This window comes from Triplophysa dalaica, chromosome 14, assembly GCF_015846415.1.
Source record: "Triplophysa dalaica isolate WHDGS20190420 chromosome 14, ASM1584641v1, whole genome shotgun sequence".
Classification (NCBI taxonomy): domain Eukaryota; kingdom Metazoa; phylum Chordata; class Actinopteri; order Cypriniformes; family Nemacheilidae; genus Triplophysa; species Triplophysa dalaica.
Window position 1 is genome coordinate 12,571,159 of NC_079555.1, and position 22,713 is coordinate 12,593,871.

At 38.8% G+C, this 22,713-nt stretch overlaps 4 protein-coding genes across 4 annotated transcripts in view; 1 reads left to right on the plus strand and 3 right to left on the minus strand.

The window, feature by feature from the left end:
- LOC130435844 (uncharacterized) overlaps positions 1-22,713 on the plus strand; it is a 476,195-nt gene that overhangs the window by 124,002 nt on the left and 329,480 nt on the right. The gene's annotated exons all lie outside the window — the stretch shown is intronic.
- On the minus strand, positions 995-4,491 carry LOC130435826 (extracellular calcium-sensing receptor-like). The gene is made up of 6 exons (XM_056766677.1): positions 4,283-4,491; positions 3,899-4,187; positions 3,068-3,823; positions 2,747-2,974; positions 2,072-2,195; positions 995-1,908 (listed from the first exon to the last, which is right to left on the minus strand). Exons 1-6 carry the CDS (start codon positions 4,489-4,491, stop codon positions 995-997), a joined length of 2,520 nt encoding a protein of 839 aa, XP_056622655.1.
- Positions 9,606-12,766, minus strand: LOC130435974 (extracellular calcium-sensing receptor-like). Its single transcript, XM_056766868.1, has 6 exons — positions 12,561-12,766; positions 12,106-12,394; positions 11,271-12,026; positions 10,969-11,196; positions 10,682-10,805; positions 9,606-10,525 (listed from the first exon to the last, which is right to left on the minus strand). The coding sequence occupies exons 1-6, from the start codon at positions 12,764-12,766 to the stop codon at positions 9,606-9,608; spliced, it is 2,523 nt and encodes an 840-aa protein (XP_056622846.1).
- Positions 14,888-20,659, minus strand: LOC130435975 (extracellular calcium-sensing receptor-like). Its single transcript, XM_056766870.1, has 7 exons — positions 20,451-20,659; positions 20,005-20,293; positions 19,166-19,921; positions 18,827-19,054; positions 18,315-18,438; positions 17,253-18,161; positions 14,888-15,327 (listed from the first exon to the last, which is right to left on the minus strand). The coding sequence occupies exons 1-7, from the start codon at positions 20,657-20,659 to the stop codon at positions 14,888-14,890; spliced, it is 2,955 nt and encodes a 984-aa protein (XP_056622848.1).

Sequence of the window (22,713 nt, forward strand, 5' to 3'; positions counted from 1 at the left end):
CGGTTATACAATCTGAGTGTAAACGGGTTCGTAAGTGGGAGAAGGAAAGGAGGCAGGGTGGGCGTGACTGGGAGACAGGAGTGTAATTTATTCACACAAGACATTGCACCACAGCGCTAAACAACTTTAAACAATCATTTATATGTCTCTTGACTTCTCCAGATCTCCGTCTATAAGATTCCACTCATTTCCAGAACTCAGTCTGTAAGGTTCCCCTCGTGATCAGAACTCTGTCTATAAGATTCCACTCATTCTAGAACACGGACCGTAAGATTCCACTCGTGATAGGAATGCTTCTCCCAGACTGCCAGTCTTGCAGTCGGGCTCTCTCTGCCTTTGCTTTGTAAGCTTTTAAACTGTCTCCTTACCAATCACTGCAATGAGACGCAGGTGATCTTAATCTGCACTTGACCAACTTACTCACCGTCTTTCTTGTCTCTCCTCCCCGGTGAAGACGTCACTAAACCACGCCCCCCTTGCCACACTGAGCATTTCGGTGATTGTAAATGATGTTTACAATTATGTTGTAAAAAATAGTCAAGACGTCTTTATCCAAGGAAGAACTATGGGAAAACAAGATGTTTCTGTCCTTTGACAGCAGGGTTTGTACTATATTGGTAAACATTATTTGCAGCCTAATTGTTCTGTAATGCTACCGTTAGAGTAGCCTCTTCACTCTTTGTTTTAATACTGCGGTGCAGCCACAGCCCAAAAACAAACAAACAACACAGAGACTTTTGATGAAAACTGAGTTTATTTTAACTTAGAAAGTCTCAAACTGGGAACATCACATATAGTTAGTTTATTAAATCATGTGGGTGCACTTTACTCCTAAAAGTCTCAAAGCTGTTAGTATTTCTATTTTCTTATTATTACATGCAAAGTTTTAAAACACTTGTTTTCAATGTTCTAGTGGTGTAAATCAATTAAGAATGTTTTTGTGAATTTTCTTAAATCCGTATTAGTTTACAATTTTCTTTTTACAACTGACTTCTCAATAGGATTTGGATTGTGTTTTTCCCATCAAATATTGCTTTGTATTCTGTTCCGGCTTAAACAGGATGATGAAACATTTTGGTGCAAATATGCAAAATAGTAAACCAAAGCTTGAGGCTAAAATGGCAAATATCTCCACAGCTACAGTAAATTTTCCTGGAGAACTGACATAAGCTGGAATAAATGTGATCCACACAGCACAGAATATGAGCATACTGAAAGTGATGAATTTAGCTTCATTGAAGTTATCAGGCAGGGTCCGAGCCAGAAAAGCCAGAATGAAGCACAAGAGAGCCAGTAAACCAATATAACCCAGTACAGCCCAGAAACCAACAGTAGAACCCAGACTGCACTCAAGAATGATCTTCTCTTTATAATATTTCATATTTTTGTAGGGAAAAGGAGGAGATATTGTTAGCCAAAGCACACAGATGAGAGCCTGAATAAGTGTAAAGGAAAGAACACTGAGTCTCTGTTGTACAGGCCCAAACCATTTCATGACATTACTTCCTGGAAGTGTGGCCTTGAAGGCCATTAACACAACTAATGTTTTCCCCAGAACACAAGATATACAGAGTACAAAAGTGATCCCAAATGCTGTGTGACGTAACATACAGGACCACTCAGTGGGGCGACCAATGAAAGTAAGTGAACATAGAAAACACAGAGTTAGCGAGTAGAGCAGCAGGAAGCTCAGCTCTGAGTTGTTGGCTTTTACTATGGGGGTGTCCTTCTTACTGTAAAACAGGACTGTAACCAGAACAGTTATTCCTACACCAAACAGTGAGAAAAAGACCAGCACTATACCCATAACGTCTGTGAATGACAGAAACTCTACAGCCTTCAAAACACATGCATTTCTCTCAGCATTAGACCAGTATTCCCTTGGACACTGCATGCAGTTATTTGAATCTGGAAGAAAAAGATTGTGATCACTATAGTTGGACACAAAAGAAAATATATTCCATATTCTGGACTCCTTCGATAAGAAACTTTATCCTGAACAGGTGAAGGAGAACACAAAAAGAGCAGCTAACAAGTTTTCTTTGAAAGTTTGACTGTGGCTGAAGTTTACCTGTCTCATTACTGATTTCTCCATCTGCACATGGAATACAGTCATAACAGCAGACAGGTCTTCCTTTCTGTCCAGCCTTCCTAGTGCCTGGAGGACAACTCTCACTGCACACAGACTGGGGCTTCTACATGAAAAACAAACATATCGCCTGTACATTCGAATATTATATACGGACTCTATGAAGTAGATAACGACATATGGAATCTACAAAGCATAAATGTATTGATAAGTGTTATTATTGGTTGTGTAAGTTGTTTGGAAATGTGCATATAATTAATACTGATGCCTTGATCACAATAAAAACATATTAATACTTGACACACTTTCACTGTGGATTTGGATGCATCACTTTTGGGGGGTAAACATGTTTGATGAGATGGCTAGGTTTGCATTGATAATGTCATTACATAAAATATATATATATATATTTATTTTGTTTTTGCTAGAAAAAACGTTTTAGTTTTGTCACAGCATGTATGTGCCGAGATTTTAGAAATCTTGTGTGATTTCACCTCAATTAGAATACAGTATATGTAGTTGATGTCCCTAATAAGAAGAGGAATTAACTAGACAGACTTTCTGTACTAACAAAAAAATATATATATTTTTTTTCTTTCTGAAATAATTTTCCCACTTTGAAGAAATCAAGTTGGAGAAAAAAATATTGTCATTTACCTCTAGCTGTCCACCAGCCCAGATGATGTTTTCAGTGTTAAGCACAAAGCGCTGGTCAGGGGGCAGTGAGGCATCATAGTAACCCACTGCTTTAAACTGAATTGATCCATTTTTGTCTTGTTGCCAGTTCACAACTTCATACTGGGCAACTGCAGCACCAGTGCTGTCAAACCACACACGATCTCCAAACTTAACAGTGAAATTGACTTTTTTCAGAGCCTCAACCATCTGATACAAAGACAGATTTGGAATTAAATTATACTGGCAATTTAACACCTAACAAAATTGTAGGAAAGCTTATTTTCTATATATTTTTTTTACCTGCTGTGGCTGTATTGTCAGGTCTTTCTCACAACCTCCTCGTTCTCTGCACTTCAGTAGACTCCGTAGTGCATAAGCCACGGCATACACTGCTTTGTAGACATTACTTATATATCTATGTTCAGGCACATCTTCTGAGTAATTTTTCAGCACAAATAGGTCTTGAGGTCGGCTGCAATTTAATTCAGCTTGAGATAAATTAGTATGTCTTTGTGAGCATGATATAGCTGTGTCCCAGAATACGTTCATAACAAAATCTATAAACCCTTCAATATTGATTTTTCTCACTGCAAACCCAAGTGACCCTTTCATTACACGAAAAGTGTTTGGAGTGATCAGAGTTTTTGAAGTTATCCATCCTACCACTCCTACCATTTGGATGCCTGTAATGTTGTGTATACTTAGTTGCTCAACTAGTAATTCCATCTCAAAAAATGAAACAAATGCAACAACCACTTTTGCTGTGCCTCGTTTCATTGTTTTGATGACTTTTTGGAGTTTTTCATACTCTGTTCGGTAGAATTTCACAGAGTACTCTACACAAATCCCCTCTTTCTTGGCTGCATTAAGAAAAATCTCCATTCCATAGTTTCCATAGTCATTGTCACTGTTTACAGCTCCAACCCAAGTCCAGTCCAAGTGTTTGACCAAAACTGCAAGTGCTCTGCCCTGGTAATAATCACTGGACATAGTCCTGAAGAAAGAGGGGAAATCTTTCCTATTACTGAGACAGTCACATCCAGCTGAGTGACTTATCTGAAAAATAATTCAAGATAAGCAATGAGGAGTCATCAGTTTCGCAATTGCGTCAAATTTGTTATTACCTCTTACCACTGGAATTTTAAAAGGTCCTGTAGTTCTCGACAGAATGACTGTGGTGGCAGACTCTGTTTCTCCAATGATAGCATGTATAGGAGTCTGCCCATTGCATTTTTGACTTGCTTCAAACTCCTGATTATTCATTAATGTCATGATTGCACTCATAGACGACAGCCTTGAACCACATGTATCGTATATTCTATAGCCAATAGAAACATTTGGGAGTAGAATGCCATTCCTGTTAATCTCCTCAATGGCAAAAAGCATCATTTGAGCTATCCGAAAATCTCTTAGAGTCACACTGTAAAATATTAAACCAGTAGGTTAAAAACAAGTGTTTGTGTTAAATACATGATCTCCTCAAATGTTTCCTGACTATTTTCTATAGTTACAAACCTGGAGCATGACAAAGGTTGAGGTTTTTGTGTAAATGCAAATGAAGGTAACGTTTCCTTACTGCGAACTGCAAAAACTGCTCCAATAGTTACATCACCTTCCTTTGAAAACAGGGGATATTTAGTGTCTCCCATCATTCTGCAAAGAGTGTTTTCTGCCTTTGCATTAAGGTGATGGAAAAGCAGAAGTGTGTTTAGAAAAAAAAGCATCCCTAAGATTGAGCTCGCCTGTAGGTGCAAAATGCAATGCACCCATCTCTATAATAGATGTTTTATAGAAACTTAAGAGGGATGAACAATACGTAGCCAATGACCTCATCAAGCAGGGGTGGAACAGATGTCTGTGTACCCTCTTGCCATTTTTTTTTTTATAAAATAAAAAATAAAATGAGTGTTGTCAATCATCCTTCAATTTTCTGATTAACCAAAATACAACCAGAGGTTGTTGTGGCTTGTAAACCTCCATGAGCAACAAATAAACAACTACAAAAATTCATTATTTCTAAGGCTCATTCAGCCTCTAAGGGTGGTACTGGGCCTCCTTACTCCCATCAGGTTTGTATGTCTCCTCAGAAAGATATTCCAACTCTGAAGTCTCTGTCTGATCGAATTTTAGTGCAGATACAGCAGAGAGTTCTACTTTCTTGAAAATGGGGCAGATATATACATTTTACAGAGAGGGGGATTTGAGCAAATAAATAGTACAGGCAGAAGTGCCTGTGTAATTGCAAAATACTGCATTAGAGACGGTTCACAGTGGGGTACATGGTAATTTGGGTGTTAGATAATAAGACCAATATTTGCTGCAGTTTTTCCACTGCCTCGTGTGAAGGGTGACTGTGACAAGTCTCCCTCAGCTCAATCAGCGTCGCCATGGAAACAGAGGGTTGCAACGAGACGCAGCTGCCGGTTGTCAGAGATTGAGCAGAGGCAGCATAAAAGCCAGACCAACCCAAGGCATGGTGAGCTACGATTCCATAGCATGAGTTACCTGACGTGTCTCTCCCGGTCTCTCAAACAGGTTCTGACGACTGATGACCGGCAGCAAGCCTCAAGTTCACGTCACACTGGAACACGGGATACAGCATGAGGGAACACCAGATCATCACGCCATCTGCGAGCACATAACACCCCACCACCTCCTGGACCGAAGGCACGAAGTCACGGACACTTGGGAAAACCCCACGGCCACGGGAGCACTAATTCATTTAATAAAAATCCCCTCCTGGGTGTGTGTTTTTGAGATCTGGTGTACGTGTCGTTTCTCCACTCGCCACAGTGACATAAAGCAGTTTTTTTAACATTCTGGAATGCTTTAGAATATTTCCACCAGACGTTGTATGATTGGGAAAAAGGTCTGCCTTGGCCCATTTGAGGTTATACAGAAGTTATACAAATCACAGAGATGCTGATTCACACTGGAAAAATATTAACACAGGACATATTCGTCAAACTATGTTAGGTCATTTGTTGGGAAATTTTTGCTTTATAAATTTCAGACATGGTCGATTCGCACGGGATTAAGATCACATACAACCTCTGCAAAATTTAAAAATAATGAGTGGTCCCCATGAAATACAAATCCTGTGCAAATAGGGCTATCAGGGCATATATAGTGATCTCTAACAAAGCAAAAGTGACGCATAGTACAGAAATGTCTTAAGCACTGCTTTTTAATTTTAGTCTCTCTGCAAAGTACATTCATGCGCAAACAAGTGGGCGGGGCTAGAGATGTAGTGATTGATATTCTTCTGTGGAGGTGGTGTTAAAGATATGTGCATTCCTGAATCTGCCGTTTGCTGGCCTGGTGTCAATACTCTTGTAATTTCAGTAACAAGGGCGTTTTCAGTTCTGACACTTAAAGGATATTTGCTTGAATGCGATTCTCTCTTATATAGCAAATCTTGGGTTAAAATTGATGTCTTAATTCATGACTCATTTAAGGTCTGACCACGTGAGACTAGGATAAATTTGATTTTCTCTCGGTTCGAATTGGAGTGTTGGGGGGGTTGAGTGGTCCTGGAGCTCTCAAAAGGTTTAGGGACCCCTGTGGATGACTAAAATAATGAATTTGGTTTTTCATTAAAACTACACTAAAAACCCAAAGTATTTTTTTGGTCAAATAATCACACCAAAACAAAACATTTTAGTCTCTTATTTGTTCAAATTTAATGAGACGTAAATTAAAATCAAATTTTTATCAGAAATATTCATGCATGCTCAAACACGCAACATGGTGTTCAATGAAGATATTTATGCACCGATACACTGGCCATGTGAGGATCCTCTCATATTGAATAATTAATCTTAAAACTTTACAGTTACAATATTAATTCTTTCTGACATATCACATTGTCAAAACAGATTCCACACGAGGCACTAAAGTGGCGAACAGGTGGTGAGGAAAAAACAGGAAAGGAAGCGAAAACATTTTAAATATTTTGCTCTCCCCAAGAACATTGCGTTCATATACCAAACATTTGCGTTTACCAAGAATATTTATCTTTCCCTTAGAAAACTTTGGCATTTCCCAGAGATTATCTGCGCTCCCTTCTGCACACATGACCTCCGCAACTTTGACGAGAAGGTTTTACCCAAAGTAGTTATATTTTTATTCTACATTGGTTCATATGGATTATTTTCATATACTTGATCTACATTATCAGGAGATGAATCACGTTAACAACGCTCATACGTTTCGACATACGGTGACTGGCTGGTTTGGCAGCACTGTACAGACAGCCACTGTTGAATTTGACCCGTCCTCTCCCTTACTTGCTCCAAGGATTATTTTATCAATTTACCTAAAAAAGGGTACAGCACTGCATTACAATAATATAAAAAACAAAATTCAAAGGACATGAAAATAAATAATCTCTGCCTCATATGGATCTATTTTAATGGATTATCAACATTTTAAGGGCAATTATACGTCTAATGTCGTTAAATGACTGTGATCCAAACTATCATGTGATGCCTATACATGCAGCTACGTCTATTTTTTAAGGGCTGGATAGGGCAGGGGTTCCCAAACTAGTGCCAGTGACTCTAAACCCCCACTATCCTCGGAAGTGGTAAAGTACAGAAACTTCATGCACTTATTATTAGGTATATCTAAAAACGTGCATACTGAGAAAACAGACTGACATAATATTATTTTGTAGTAATTTACTCATTACTTTACTTGTTGTTATACATAAACCTGTCAGGGTTCGGATCTGAACCTCACTTGTTTTGTTCTCTCCTGTCTGTTGTGTGTTTGTCGAACGCATGGGAGAGTATTACTCACCCTGCGTTCGGAGTCTTTGGTTACTCCGCCCCCCTTGTTTTCCACTTTCCTTTAACAAACCTGATTCTCGTTTCGTTCATTCTACTCACCTGATTTCACTGTACGGTTAATTCACCCACTTCTTAAACCCCTCTAAAACCACCAAACTTTGTCAAATCGTTAGCTTGTCTAGTTTCGTGACCACTGGTCGTGAACTTAACGCTTGCCTTGGAATATAGGACTCTTGCCTTGGAATATAGGACTCTTGCCTTGGAATATAGGACTCTTGCCTTGGAATATAGGACTCTTGCCTTGGAATATAGGACTCTTGCCTTGGAATATAGGACTCTTGCCTTGGAATATTTAACCCTTTCCTTGGAAACATAGCTCTTGCTTTGGATTCTATGCTCAGGATTTTCTCCTTTACCTTGTGAAGACTCTTGCCTAGTCAATCTGTTTGGGCTATATAACTTTTGAGTGTGCACCTTTGTCCTGTCCAGGCTCCAGTGCTGTTTGTGTCCTGCACGGTGTTCAACATATCTCCACAGCTGCCCAGACGACCTCATCTCCTCGGTTCGCGTCCCTTGAGGCTCTCCCTGAATCTCGGCTTCCGGGTTTGGCGTAGCAGTACACCGGGGTTTGCTGAACCCGATTCCTCCGGACCAGTGCTCATCTCTCTCCTGCTGTCGATGCTATTCGAGGTTGTGGAGTAGTCACGGATTCTTCTTCGGAATCTTGCAGACACGGACATCAGAGAGGCGGAACTACCTTTGTCCTTGGAAATTCGGACACTGGCTGAAAAGCCTTTTTTTTCCGTATCTCTTGTTAACAGATTTTTTGAGAGACTAGAGATTGTTCTCCAACAACGCCTTTCAAGGGGACTACTCACCTACATTGCTCCTCACGAAGTTAAGGGAAGCAGAACAGTCATTCTCCATGGGGTTGACGTGATATGAACTGTGAGTTCCTTTGGAACGTTTCTCACTCTGTGAGACCGAACATTGCTGATACTAATTCTCCCCTGGTCTTACGGACGAGCGCTCGAGCACTAGTCTGAATCTTGTGGGTACCCATTGTGATCAATGACTGTGTAATCTTGACTCTTGTTCATAGACATTGTTATTGCCCTACCAAGTATTGTTGCATTAAAAAGATTTTTGCATCCCGCACCTGACTCTGGAGTAATCCCTAACATAAACCATGAACTATTTCTATAGTCAATTTTCATTAAATCAAATGAAACATCCTCCCTATGCAAATGGCACCCTCTTTTGTACCTGAGATAGAAAGCCTTTTTGACTGCAGTGCTTTTCCTCCATTGGCCTCCCTGCGTTGTCTTTGGTCTGTATTAACCAAAATTTAATTTCGCCAAATATCCTAAATAGAAAGACTCATAATCTGCATGCATATAAGGTGATGTTTAACGTGGTGTTGTAAAATTACTTGCCGCACCTAACATTATGCGGTTGCGATCATTAATGTGACATAATCACCTCAGCTGTCACAATCGAGGGAAAGAAAATTTGAAAGGCTGATGACAATTCGAACACTGGATTTTCTTAACAAGATTTTCTTTTGTGCATAATTTTCAGGACTCTGAGTTGCATTTTGATATGTCCAATAAAAACTATACACAGTTAGCTATACCTCTAAGCAGCCTGCATAAAGCGTACTCAATGGTATTTACATGACTTGTTGAAACACTTTTATTCAGGTAATGCCTCTCTTCTACTAATGTCTCCCCTATACATGAGTTAATGGGAAAGAACATGTCATTTTACAATCTCATTAATTTCACAACTTTACTCTTTGTTTTCATAGTACAGAGCAAAAACAACCCGAAAGATAACATCAACAGAGATTCTGGGCCTTTTCTTTCCTTTGTAATAAAACTGGGTTTATTTGGAGTCTGCAAGTGTCAAAGTTGGAACATCATGAAAAAAAAATATTCATGTAGTTAAGTGGTAACAATTTGATGTGAATAAATCAAAGCTTTCAGAGGCATCAGTCTATTTTGATAAAACTTACAGTTTTAGTTGCATTTTACCGGTGTGTTTTATTTAGTATGTTTGTTACTTGGTGCTTTTCCCATCAGACTTTGCTTAGTATTTTGTTGAGGCTTAAACAGGATGATGTAACATTTAGGTGCAAATATACAGAATAATAAACTAAAACTTGAGGCTAAGATTGCAAATATCTCCACAGCTACAGTAAATTTTCCTGGAGAACTGACATAGGATGGGATAAATGTGATCCACACAGCACAGAATATGAGCATACTGAATGTGATGAATTTAGCTTCATTGAAGTTATCAGGCAGCGTCCGAGCCAGAAAAGCCAGAATGAAGCACAAGAGAGCCAGTAGACCAATATAACCCAGTACAGCCCAGAAACCAACTGTAGAACCCAGACTGCATTCAAAAATTATCTTCTCTTTATAATATTTCATATTTTTGTAGGGAAAAGGAGGAGATATTGTTAGCCAAAGCACACAGATAAGACCCTGTATAAGTGTAAAGGCAAGAACACTGAGTCTCTGTTGTACAGGCCCAAACCATTTCATGACATTACTTCCTGGAAGTGTAGCCTTAAAGGCCATTAACACAACTATTGTTTTCCCCAAAACACAAGATATACAGAGTACAAAAGTGATCCCAAACACTGTGTGACGTAACATACAGGACCACTCAGTGGGGCGACCAATGAAAGTAAGTGAACAGAGAAAACACAGAGTCAATGAGAAGAGCAGCAGGAAGCTCAACTCTGAGTTGTTGGCTTTTACTATGGGGGTGTCCTTCTTACTGTAAAACAGAACTGTGACCAGAACAGTTATTCCTACTCCAAACAGTGAAAAAAAGACCAGCACTATACCCATAACTTCTGTGAATGACAGAAACTCTACAGTCTTTAACACACATTTATTTTTCTCAGCATTAGACCAGAATTCCCCTGGACACTGCATGCAGTTATTTGAATCTGGAAAGAAAGTTGTCATCACTTTAGTTAGAGACAACAAAAAAGTTAGTTATAGCAACTCCTTTGCTAAGAAACTGCCCCTAAACAATAAAATTATAACACAAAAGGAACAACTAACCAATTGTTCTTGAATCTTTGACTGTGGCTGAAGTTTACCTGTCTCATTACTGATTTCTCCATCTGCACATGGAATACAGTCATAACAGCAGACAGGTCTTCCTTTCTGTACAGCCTTCCTAGTGCCTGGAGGACAACTCTCACTGCACACAGACCTTGGCTTCTAGATAGGAAACCATAGTATAAATGAATTATTTAGACAGACTTTAAAAAAAGTCAGCATTTTTGAGACAGCATCTTAGATTTTTTTAGTTCAGCGTGGTATATTCAGTTTGCAGTTTTTTCTTTCGCCAGCTAAAAAACACTATAGGATAAACATATAATACCTCCAGCTGTCCTCCAGCCCAGATGATGTTTTCAGTGTTAAGCACAAAGCGCTGTTCAGGGGACAGTGAGGCATCATAGTAACCCACTGCTTTAAACTGAATTGATCCTTCAGAGTCCTGCTGCCAGTTCACAACTTCATACCGGGTGACTGCTTCACCAGTGCTCTCAAACCACACACGATCTCCAAACTTTACAGTGAAATTGACCTTTTTCAGAGCCTCAACCACCTAATGAAAAAGTGTTTTGGTATATTAACACTGAAACATTTTACCACAAATTTTCTTTAAAACTTTTTTTTTACCTGCTTTGGCTGTATTTTCAGGCCTTTTTCACAACCTTTATATTCTTTGCACTTCAGCACACTGTGTAGTGCATAGGCCACAGCATACACTGCTTTGTACACATTACTTGAATATCTTTGTTCGGGCACATCTTCATTGTAATTCATGAACAAATGTAGATCCTTATCTCTGCTGCAGTTAAATTCAGCTTTAGATGCATTTCCATCTCTTTGTGAGCATGAAAAAGTTTTTTCCCAGAATGATTTGACAACATAATCGGCAAATCCATAAATATTAATTTTTCTCACTGCAAACCCCAGTGATCCTCCCATCACATGAAAACTGTTTGGAGTAATGTAATCTTTTGCAGTTATCCATGCTTCAGCACCAATCATTTGGAGTCCTGTAACATTTTGAATTCTTAACTGTTTGATTAGAAATCCCATATCAAGAAATGATATAAATGCAACAATCACTTTTGCAGTTCCTTGTTTCATTATATCTACAACTTGTTTGATTTTATCAGGCTCTGTTCTGTAGAATTTCACAGAGTACTCTACACAAATCCCCTCATCTTGGGCTGTTTTCAGAAATTTGGCCATTCCATTGTTTCCATAGTCATTGTCACTGTTCACAGCTCCAATCCAAGACCAGCCAAACTGTTTGACTAAGTGTGCAAGTGCTCTGCTCTGGTGATAATCACTAGCAATAGTTCTGAAGAATGATGGGTATTCTTTCCTATTACTGAGACATTCACATGTGGCTAAAGGACTTATCTGGAAAAAAAATAGGATGTCAAGAAAAACACTCATTGGTCTAGTCGATGTGTCAGTCTTTGCTTTTATTCCTTCTTACCACTGGGATTTTATAAGGTCCTGTGGTTCTGGAGAGATAAACTGTTGTGGAAGACTCTGTATCTCCTATGATAGCATGTATAGGAGTTTGTCCATTGCATATGTTTCTTGATTCAAATTCATGTCCATTCATCACTGCCATATTTGCACTCATAGAAGACAATCTTGAACCACAGGTATCATAGATTCTATAGCCAATAGAAACATTTGGGAGAAGAGTTTCACTTCTATTAATCTCTTCAATGGCAAATGTCATAATTTGAGCCATCCGAAAATCTCTTAGATTCACACTGTTAAGACATGAAATCATTTGATTTAAATACAAATGCAATAAATAATTAAACAAACAAGAAAAAGTAACATTTTTGTCATGCTTAAAATGCTTAATATTCTATGTTCTAAAATGTTATGATAGTTTGGTGATATAGTTCTTAAAAAGATGTCATTGTAACAAACCTGGAGCATGACAGAAGCTGAGGTTTTTGTGTGAACTCAAATGAAGGTAATGTTTCCTCTCTGTGGATTGCAAACAGTCCTCCAATAGTCAGTTCTCCATCCTTGGAAAGCAATGGGTATTTAGGATCTCCAATCATTCGGCAAAGTTTGTTTTCTGCCTTTGCATAAAGGTCATGGCAAAGGATTGTGTACAAAAAGATAAGCATCACAAAGACTGAGTTTGCCAGCAGCCGCCAAAATGCAGTTGTCGTGATACAGTACCTCCCTTTTTATAGACATAATTAATATTTAGAAAAAGCATAGCCAATAACCTCATATAGGGCGGGGCATAACCAACTTTTTTTTTGCCACAGAACTAAGGCCCTGGTTGTGTCTCCATTAGATAACATGTACACGCTTTGTTGCACTGGTAAGGACTCTAGCTCAGTACACATTGGGACACTAATGACTTATTTTTCTGTTTTTTGTGACTGCATCAGCATTTTGTAATACTTCACACAAGTAATTTATCTACAACAGGCAAAACCAACATCTCTATGACTTTATTTTTGAAATACTGGTTAAAGTGCATTATGAAAAACTATTTGATTATTCTGTTCATTATCTGTGCATAAATTTAGTCGAATATTACTTTTAAATGTTAAGTGAAACTGACCTTTTTGTCACTTATGGTGACCCATGTTCGAAATGTGACCTATGTATTTAACCCATCTATTGAGTAGTGAATACACGCACTGCAAGTCGTGATCACTGCAGCACCCGGGGAGCAAACGGGGGATTAGGGCCATGCTCAAGGGCACATCAGTCGCTACCTGCTGGCCCTGAGAGTCGAACCGGTGACCTTCTGGTTATGAGTCCGACACTCTAATCACTTGGCCACAACTTCCACAAGTAGATTGTTGTCAGGGACAGCCACAGACCAGAGACACGTAGGAATGCAATCACATATATTTACTGAATACAACTGAATTCAAGAGAACCCAAAATACAATTGTGGCAGGTTGAATAACCTATCTGCTGTTGGTCCCAGGTTAGGTGTGATTGGCAGACAAATGAGGTTTAAGCAACATACTATTTAAGCACTCTTATTTTGATAGGCCATGGCCGAGATGGAGAGCTGGGGCTGATGGCGACTGGAAGAGTACGTCAAACTCATGGAGTAGTTCATGAGGGGAATGTTCACTAAGTTCCGGGAAGCAGAAGCGGCATCTTGCCGGTGCTGGTGCCCCAGTAGGGAACGGTTATGCATGGGATGGCTCCAACTCACCCAGTCACCCAATCCAACAAACTCCTCCACCTAACTCTCCAGAGGCTGGCCATCCTGTTTCATATCCAGCAGGATGGCCTCTGGAGAGAAGATATAGCGGTAATCCATGTAGGGATCTTGTCTTCTGTAACAGTTTGTGCCACCGTCAGGGAGATCTTCAATGAATGTAACTTTAATGATAGAACTAAAAACAACCAAGATAGTAGACACTGGTACAAATCGTTTTAAGCCACAATAAACAATACAGTTCGTGGAGTGTCCAGGGTCATGAACGTTGTGTCTTGATCCGTGAGAACCTCTTTGGGGATTCCCACACAGATTAACGAGAACAGGGCGTCCTCTACGTTTTTTGTGGAAATATTGCTGAGCACCATTGCTGAGCACCCAAGACTCTCAATCAAAGGAAGATACATAAGATTTGAATAAGTCGCCTGGAAAAGCATTTCCCTGGTGGCTCCTTGATATGACCAATTCTGATGTATCTTCCTTTGATTGAGAGTCTTGGGTCACTCGATACAACCTGTCCTTTATAATGGCAAAGTATTGATAGGTGGGTGGTTGCGTGGGTTGGAGAGGCTGTCCATTGATCGTGAGGACCTGTTCAAGCGACTGATCTTGAGACTGCTCCAGGGGAATATCATTGCATGAGGGATTTTCCCTATGAATCGTGCTCCGTTCCCCTGAATCTGACCTTGATGGTCCTGACACTGCCTCTCCAGGTTGCGCCACAGACCCCTACCGCTGCTTTTGTTCACACCCAGATACATCCGCACCTAAATGCCCCAATAATTAAACAAAATGCCGGAGGTGCGCCAACTCCACCTTATGGTTTGTACCCCTGAATTGTATCGCCAGGGTCACCAAGGGATAATTAACCACATCTCCATAAACACACCTTACCCTAACCTTGCGGCTCATATCCCACGCTGTAGATTGAATCAGGCCTGGGAGAATTGAGGTTTGGTTACAGCTTGAATACACTTAGGCCTTATAGGTACCTCCATTTGTGCCCACAGGTATTTGGTACAGGCCAGCTTGATCGAGGGCAGCCCGTGGGGAGTCAGGGATCTGGATCACCGTACCGGCCTGCCTCTGTGGCAGGAAGTGGACCAAGGGATTGGCAAGAAGAGGGCAGAGGGACGAGAAGGGTGGAGACCGGTGGCACAAAGTTCTCCAGTACCACCTTTTCCAGGTTGGTATCGACGTTGCTGTCGTCATCCACCAGCCATTTGCGGCAGGCTTCCCGGAGCTGCGGCGTGAACACAAATGGTTGGCCACATTCCCCTAGCTCCAGCAACCGAAACCTCTGGCGCTGCTGCTCCGGTGTGAGGCCGACCCGCTGGAGGAACGCTTTCCAGAGGTCCACATAGACGTGGAGGCTTGGGACTGGTAGCTGTAGAGCCAGCCCGCAACCTCTCAAACAGTTCAATGAAAGCCTCTGGGTCACCCTCTGGGCTCCATCTTGTGGAGCAGCATGGGCGTGGACTATGAATACATGACCTATAACGAGAACATAAAGAGGAACAATTTTGAGAATGAATAATGGTGGTATTTTAAGACTATGACATTCGATGATTATGCACAGTATATAAACAAAATATATTTACTATTTAATAACACGGTGTTCTACATTTATCGTATTTGATGCTGTCCCTATTCGGATCCTCTCCTCCTCATGGGCTCAAAATGTGATGGTGGGGCAGCGCTGATTTAATGTTTATTTAATACATTTACGTATTTGGCAGACGCTTTTATCCAAATTGACTTACATGGCTTGTATTATACATTTGTTTCTGATTATGTGCAATCCTCTGGGAACGAACCAATGACCTTGGCATTGCTAGTGACATGCTCTAACCACTGAGCCACAGGAAATTGGAGATTTTGATTTTTCGAGAAGGTGCGTGAATCAATTATCACTTAATACAAGCGCTAACATCTCTGCAGATTTAATCATCATGATAATGTGGATCTTTCACGGATATGAGGTGAAATTAAATGTGTTGTTAGGCTTAAATGCTTAAAATCTTTTTTATCACACTCGCTCACTTTCTGCAATCTAACTTGAGTTCACTAACTGTCCATTTGTGTCAACCCTTGTCTCCAGAACACATGGGTCAGAGTTTGCTTACAGGTGCGCAGATTTACCTGTAAGGTTTATTTTTAATAGATCACAAACTTTGCATGGAAGTGGCTTATGCACATTGTAAGCCCCATTTTGTTCATACTAACGTTTATAAATGAGATCCCAGAAGCACTTAGCCTGTCAGATACTACACGATAACATCAATTGTATGCAAATTAGTGTCTGGTGTTATCTGGCGACATTTAGAGACTTTTCGGTTAATCTTAAACTTTTTGATATCACTGCGCCTGCTTCGGCCATGTTACGGCAGCAACAAGCCTTGATTAAGTCGCCGCAATGGGAGTATAGTTCCTAATCATATCTGCCTAGAAAATCGCAACTTCAGCTAATAAATTATACATCTATGCTGCCTTTAATAACGCCTTGGTCTCTGTAGTGATGTGACGCATCACATTCACGTAGCAGCAGTGATGACAGAAAAATCAATCAATTAAATTTGCCAAAATCTAAACACACACATATGCTGACAAAGGGTATTTAAAAGCATGTTTGGATTAAACTGCATGTCTATGTGCACAGGTACAAAGTAACATTGTCAGCTACTGTACTGGCATGCATAATAGAACGTTTGTACTTGTTTTTGCGGATTTTAACAATGTTTTTAAAAACGATTTCTACTATTTCTGCTGGCATATATACATTGTCATATAAACATAGGCCAACTGGCAGTTGGTGACGTGTGATTTTATGTGAATAAAAAAGGAAGTGAACAATGAACAGTCTTTGGATGAAATTTCATTTAGGATGAATTAGCATGAATTATAAGCACTTTCGTTTGGATAATGCATGTTTACATGTATGGTCAAAAATGGCCACAGACAGTGAAAAGGTTTTAATTAGGTTTCTGCACTCAAACTTATATTTACATGTTTAACGTTTAGTCATTTTAGTTAGTCCTAATGCATTTATACCACTGTTTCAGTTAAAAGTTAACTCTACGTTATTGCATGTGTTTGATGTGTATACTTTATATATTATCCAGTGATCTTCAAAGTGTTGGATTAAAGTGTTGGATAACCTCTATACACTCAGCCAAAACAACAAATATGTATTTTCAAGGATGCTGCATTATAAAGAAAAAATCATTAAAAAAAACTCTTTAAGTGTTTATTGAAAAGAGTTAAAACTACATTTTTCAGCTTGGTCAATGAAATAAACAAATAATGTACATGTGGAACAGTCTTTAAGAAATTGTTTACATGCGGTCAACAAATAAGGCCACAGTTACACTGCAACAATAATTCTTACAAGTAACTGTATCATCAACAGTGTTCTCAACAGTACTTTGTTTTTGTTTTTCCAATCAAATCATGTTTTGTATTTTGTTCAGGCTTAAACAGGATGACGTAACATTTAGGTGCAAATATGCAGAATAATAAACCAAAGCTTGAGGCTAAAATAGCAAATATCTCAACAGCTACAGTAAATTTTCCTGGAGAACTGACATAAGATGGAATAAATGTGATCCAAACAGCACAGAATATGAGCATACTGAATGTGATGAATTTAGCTTCATTGAAGTTATCAGGCAGTGTCCGAGCCAGAAAAGCTAGAATGAAGCACAAGAGAGCCAATAGACCAATATAGCCCATTACAGCCCAGAAACCTACAATAGAACCCAGACTGCACTCAAGAATGATCTTCTCTTTATAATATTCCATATTTTTGTAGGGAAAAGGGGGAGATATTGTTAGCCAAAGCACACAGATGAGAACCTGTATAAGTGTAAAGGCAAGAACACTGAGTCTTTGTTGTGGGGGCCCAAACCATTTCATGACATTACTTCCTGGAAGTGTGGCCTTGAAGGCCATTAACACAACTATTGTTTTCCCCAGAACACAAGATATACAGAGGACAAAAGTGATCCCAAACGCTGTGTGACGTAACATACAGGACCACTCAGTGGGGCGACCAATGAAAGTTAGTGAACAGAGAAAACACAGAGTCAATGAGAAGAGCAGCAGGAAGCTCAGCTCTGAGTTGTTGGCTTTTACTATGGGGGTGTCCTTCTTACTGTAAAACAGAACTGCGACCAGAACAGTTATTCCTACACCAAACAGTGAGAAAAAGACTAGCACTATACCCATAACTTCTGTGTATGACAGAAACTCTACAGCCTTTAACACACATTTATCTTTTTCAGAATTAGACCAGTATTCCCCTCGACACTGCATGCAGTTATTTGAATCTGGAAAGAGATTGTCTATAGTTAGAAACAAATGGAAACTTTTTTATTTATTTACTCCTTTTCTAAGAAACTGCATCCTAAACAGTAGAAGGAGAACACAAAAAGAGCAGCTAACCAGTTTTCTTTGAATCTTTGATTTGGGCTGAAGTTTACCTGTCTCATTACTGATTTCTCCATCTGCACATGGAATACAGTCATAACAGCAGACAGGTCGTCCTTTCTGTCCAGCCTTCCTAGTGCCTGGTGGACAACTCTCACTGCACACAGACCTCGGCTTCTGCAGGAAAAACAACAATATACAATATTTAATACATGTCAAGTCTCAACAGACTGCAATATTTTTGAAGAATTCAGTTTAGAAGCATTGCATGGTTTGAACATGCAAATATTATGGTACCTTTTTTAAGTAATGTATGCTGCATATTTCTAGACATAACATCTTTTGAATCATTAGGCTCACACAGGCCAAGGTTTAAATGTAAAAAGTGTAGTGTAAAGAAAACAACATTATATGTCATAAAACAAGGGGCAAATGCAAAGCTTTTAACAAAGAAAGGATTGCCATTGTTCTTTAAACTGGTAAATATATGCTAAGGACTAATTTTTGTAAATTCTGTACCAGTTTCATTGAACCTTGATTGAAAAATAACTAAAATGTATTTTACCTGCAGCTGTCCTTCAGCCCAGATTATGTTTTTAGTGTCTGGAACAAAGCGCTTGTCTGGGGTCAGTGAGGCATCGTAGTAACCCACTGTTTTAAACTGGAATGATCCATCAGAGTCCTTCTGCCAGTTTAAAAGATCATACTGGGGTAAAGTGGCACCAGTGCTATTAAACCACACATGATCTCCTGTCTTTATTGTGAAATTGACATTTTTCAGACACTCAACAACCTAGGGTAAAGAATTATTTGAAATGTCATTACTTAATACTCTGAAGAATAAGGGTTTCTTCTCTATGCCTAGCACTCTCAATATATTTAAATATTTTATTTGTATGTTTACCTGATGTGGTTGTATTGGGAGGCTTTTCTTGCATTCTTCTTGTTCTTTGCATTTGAGCAGATTGTGTAGTGCATAACCCACAGCATACACTGCTTTGTAGACATTACTTGAATATCGTTGGTCAGGTACATCTTTATTGTAATTTTTCAGCAAAAGGAGATCTTGATTTCTGATACAATTTAATTCAGCTAGAGATGGATTCTCTTTTCTATTTGAGCATGGTAAAGCTGTGTCCCAGAATGCTTTGATAACATAATCTGAAAATCCTTCAATATGGATTTTTTTTATAGCAAATCCAAGTGATCCACCCAGCACACGAAAGCTTCTTGGAGTGATGTAATCTTTTGCAGTTATCCATGCTTCTGAACCAATTATTTGGAAACCTGTAATATTCTGAATACTTAACTGGTCAATTAGTAATCCCATATCAAGAAAGGAAATAAATGCAACAATAACTTTTGCAGTTCCTTGTTTTATCACTTCTACTACTTTTTTTATTCTTTCAGGTTCTGTTCTGTAGAATTTCACAGAGTACTCTACACAAATGCCTTCCTCCTGGACTATTTTCAGGAATGTGGCCATTCCATAATTTCCATAGTCATTGTCACTGTTCACAGCTCCAATCCAAGACCAGCCGAAGTGTTTGACTATGTATGCAAGTGCTTCACTGTAGTGATAATCACTGGCAATAGTTCTAAAGAACGAAGGGTAATCTTTCCTATTACTAAGACATTCACATGCAGCTAATGGACTTATCTGAAAAATAGAAACATAGGACACATTAAAGTAGACATCAGTTTGTTGAGTGTAAAATTATGTTTACTTTCAATTCCTCTTACCACTGGAATTTTAAAAGGTCCTGTGGTTCTTGACAAAGTCACTGTGGTTGAAGACTCTGTATCTCCAATTATAGCATGTATAGGAGTCTCTCCATTGCATTTTTCCTCTCCTGCAAACTCCTGTCCATTCATCACTGCCATATTTGCACTCATAGAAGACAGTCTTGAACCACAGGTATCATAGATTCTGTAGCCAATAGAAATATTTGGGAGCAATGTTCCACTTTTGTTAATCTCATCAATGGCGAAGGTCATGATTTGAGCCATCCGAAAATCTCTTAGATTCACACTGTGAAAATATTAAACCATTACGCTAAAAAATGTGGAAACATATTCGTTCTGATATTTTAAGAATTTCGTACACATGAAAAAAAACATGAACAGATGTTTTTTGTAATACATTGTCTGCCTCTAATGTTTTATTAAAAGTTTTGAAAGAAACAAACCTGGAGCATGACAGAAGCTGAGGTTTTTTTGTGAACTCAAATGAAGACAGTGTTTCTTGCCTGTGGATTGCAAACAGTCCTCCAATAGTTATGTCTCCATCCTTATAAAGAAGCGGGTATTTAGGGTCTCCCATTACTCTGCAAAGAGTTTTTTCTGCCTTTGCATAAGAATAATAGAAAAGCAGCAGTGTGTATAGAAAGATCAGCATCCCAAACATTAATCTAAAGAGTAGCTGTTGAATCCAATTGAACAAATAACCAATTGACACTTTTATAAACAAAATTAATATGGATGAATGATTAAGAGTGAGGCCAATGAACTCATAGGGGCAGGGCATGATTGCAACATCTTTTTTTCTTCTATCTCATCACTAGCCGAAAAAGGTGATGTACACTTTCTGACAAACACCTAGTTTGCTTTAAAGCAAAGCATTTTTGTGTACATTTCAAGGAAACAATTTACAAAATTTCTCAAGAGGATTTTTGAAAGGGACACAAATAATACAGTCAAAAGTGTACTTGTAATTACCCTCATGGAAATTAACTATGTTGTTTTATGGTAAAAGTATTAATGTTTTTTATGTATTGATTACTGTAGGCAAAAAACATAGCTTTACTAAAGTAACTATGGGCGCTTGGCCTAAAGTTGACTTCAGGTCTGATTTTGGTTCTCAGTCTGGCTAGTGGCTAGCAGTGTTGTGCTAGTTACTAAGAAATAGTAACTAGTTACTTCATTCAAAAAGTAACTCAATTAAAAAAAGTAATGCATTCCTGGTAAAAGTATTTTTTTAGTTATTTTTTTAAAGATTGTTCCCATTAATGCTCTTTTATGCGTTATGGTCTATACAAACACAAAACTGACTTGAACACAGTAATTTTTGAACACTATTTTATTTCCGACCATTTTAAGTCAGACCAGCACAAACTGAAAATATCACAAGGATTTCTGTGATAAATAACACAAAACAGGCTAAATAATATATTCAGAATCAAAAATAAAAAAACTAAAGTGGCTTCTGCATCATAAAAGCTGTTGTGTTCAGCCCTTTAAATGTTCCTTTCACAGCTTAAGTATGAAAACTATCAACAATGTACAACATAACAAAACATTTTGAAATAATTAAATGAAAGCAATCTGAATTATGATTCAGAATAAATTTGGAGAAACTCCGCATTAAAAAATGCTATTATGCAATTATGCAATTTTCAACCTAACCACAATTAAGAGTTGCATGTCACCAACTTATGTAAAGTAAGCTGTGTGTATTCAAAGTGCAAAATCTGCAGTTGTATAAAAACAAACAAAAAAACAGCATTTTTCCTAGCAATACAACATAATGCATTTAAATAAAATTAGTGTTCTAAAATATATCAGAAATGTCACTGTGGCTACTAAACAAACCAATATTTTTAACAAACAAATATTTTTAGTAACAAATGTGTGCTTATTTATTTGAAACAACAAAAAGTGTTTACTAGCAATGAATGTCCCTGGCTAACAGTCCGGTTAAAATCTAGTCGCTGTTGTTTGGCTGGAGGAGCTTGACTCACTTCGAGTGTGTCTACGTACCGACAACGGGTTTGCTTCTAGCTTCGTCGAGGCATGTAGTTTCCGGAGGTGCTTCGACAGATTGGAGTTGCTGTTTATCACAGTAGATAGGACCTTCGAACCAGAAAGACACAGCTTACATTTGACTAAAATGTTTTTGTCTTTATGCTCAACTAAAGTGAAATAATGAGCATATTTCCACTTTGAGAAACTCGTCTTGCTCTCGTCTTGACTCGCCATGACCGCCGCACATACTTGAATAAATGCAAACACGCCCACATGCGTCTTCTTCTTCCCACAATGCGTCACCGCTGTAAACAGGTTAGGCTTTAGGCTACACTTCAGCCAAAATGAATTAATAAATAAAAAAGTAGCGGACAAACGCACCATATTGTAATGGTAACAGAGTTTTTATTTAAAAAGTAATGTGTTAGAATACTAGTTACTGTCAAAAGTAACTGCGTTACAGTAATGCGTTACTAGTAACGCGTTACTGCCCAACACTGGTGGCTAGTAATATAACAATTTATTTTATAGATTATTTATATGAATAGGTCTGCCGGAAGTTAAGTTCCCTTTCCGTCGGTCTATCGACCATGTATTGAGACTGAATAGGGTTTACAACTCGCCCAACGCCTCCTCGTCTGGAGTCAACAGCTGGTGGAATCCCTGCGGGCCACTCATATCCCGGGCAACCTTGACCTGACAGTCAAT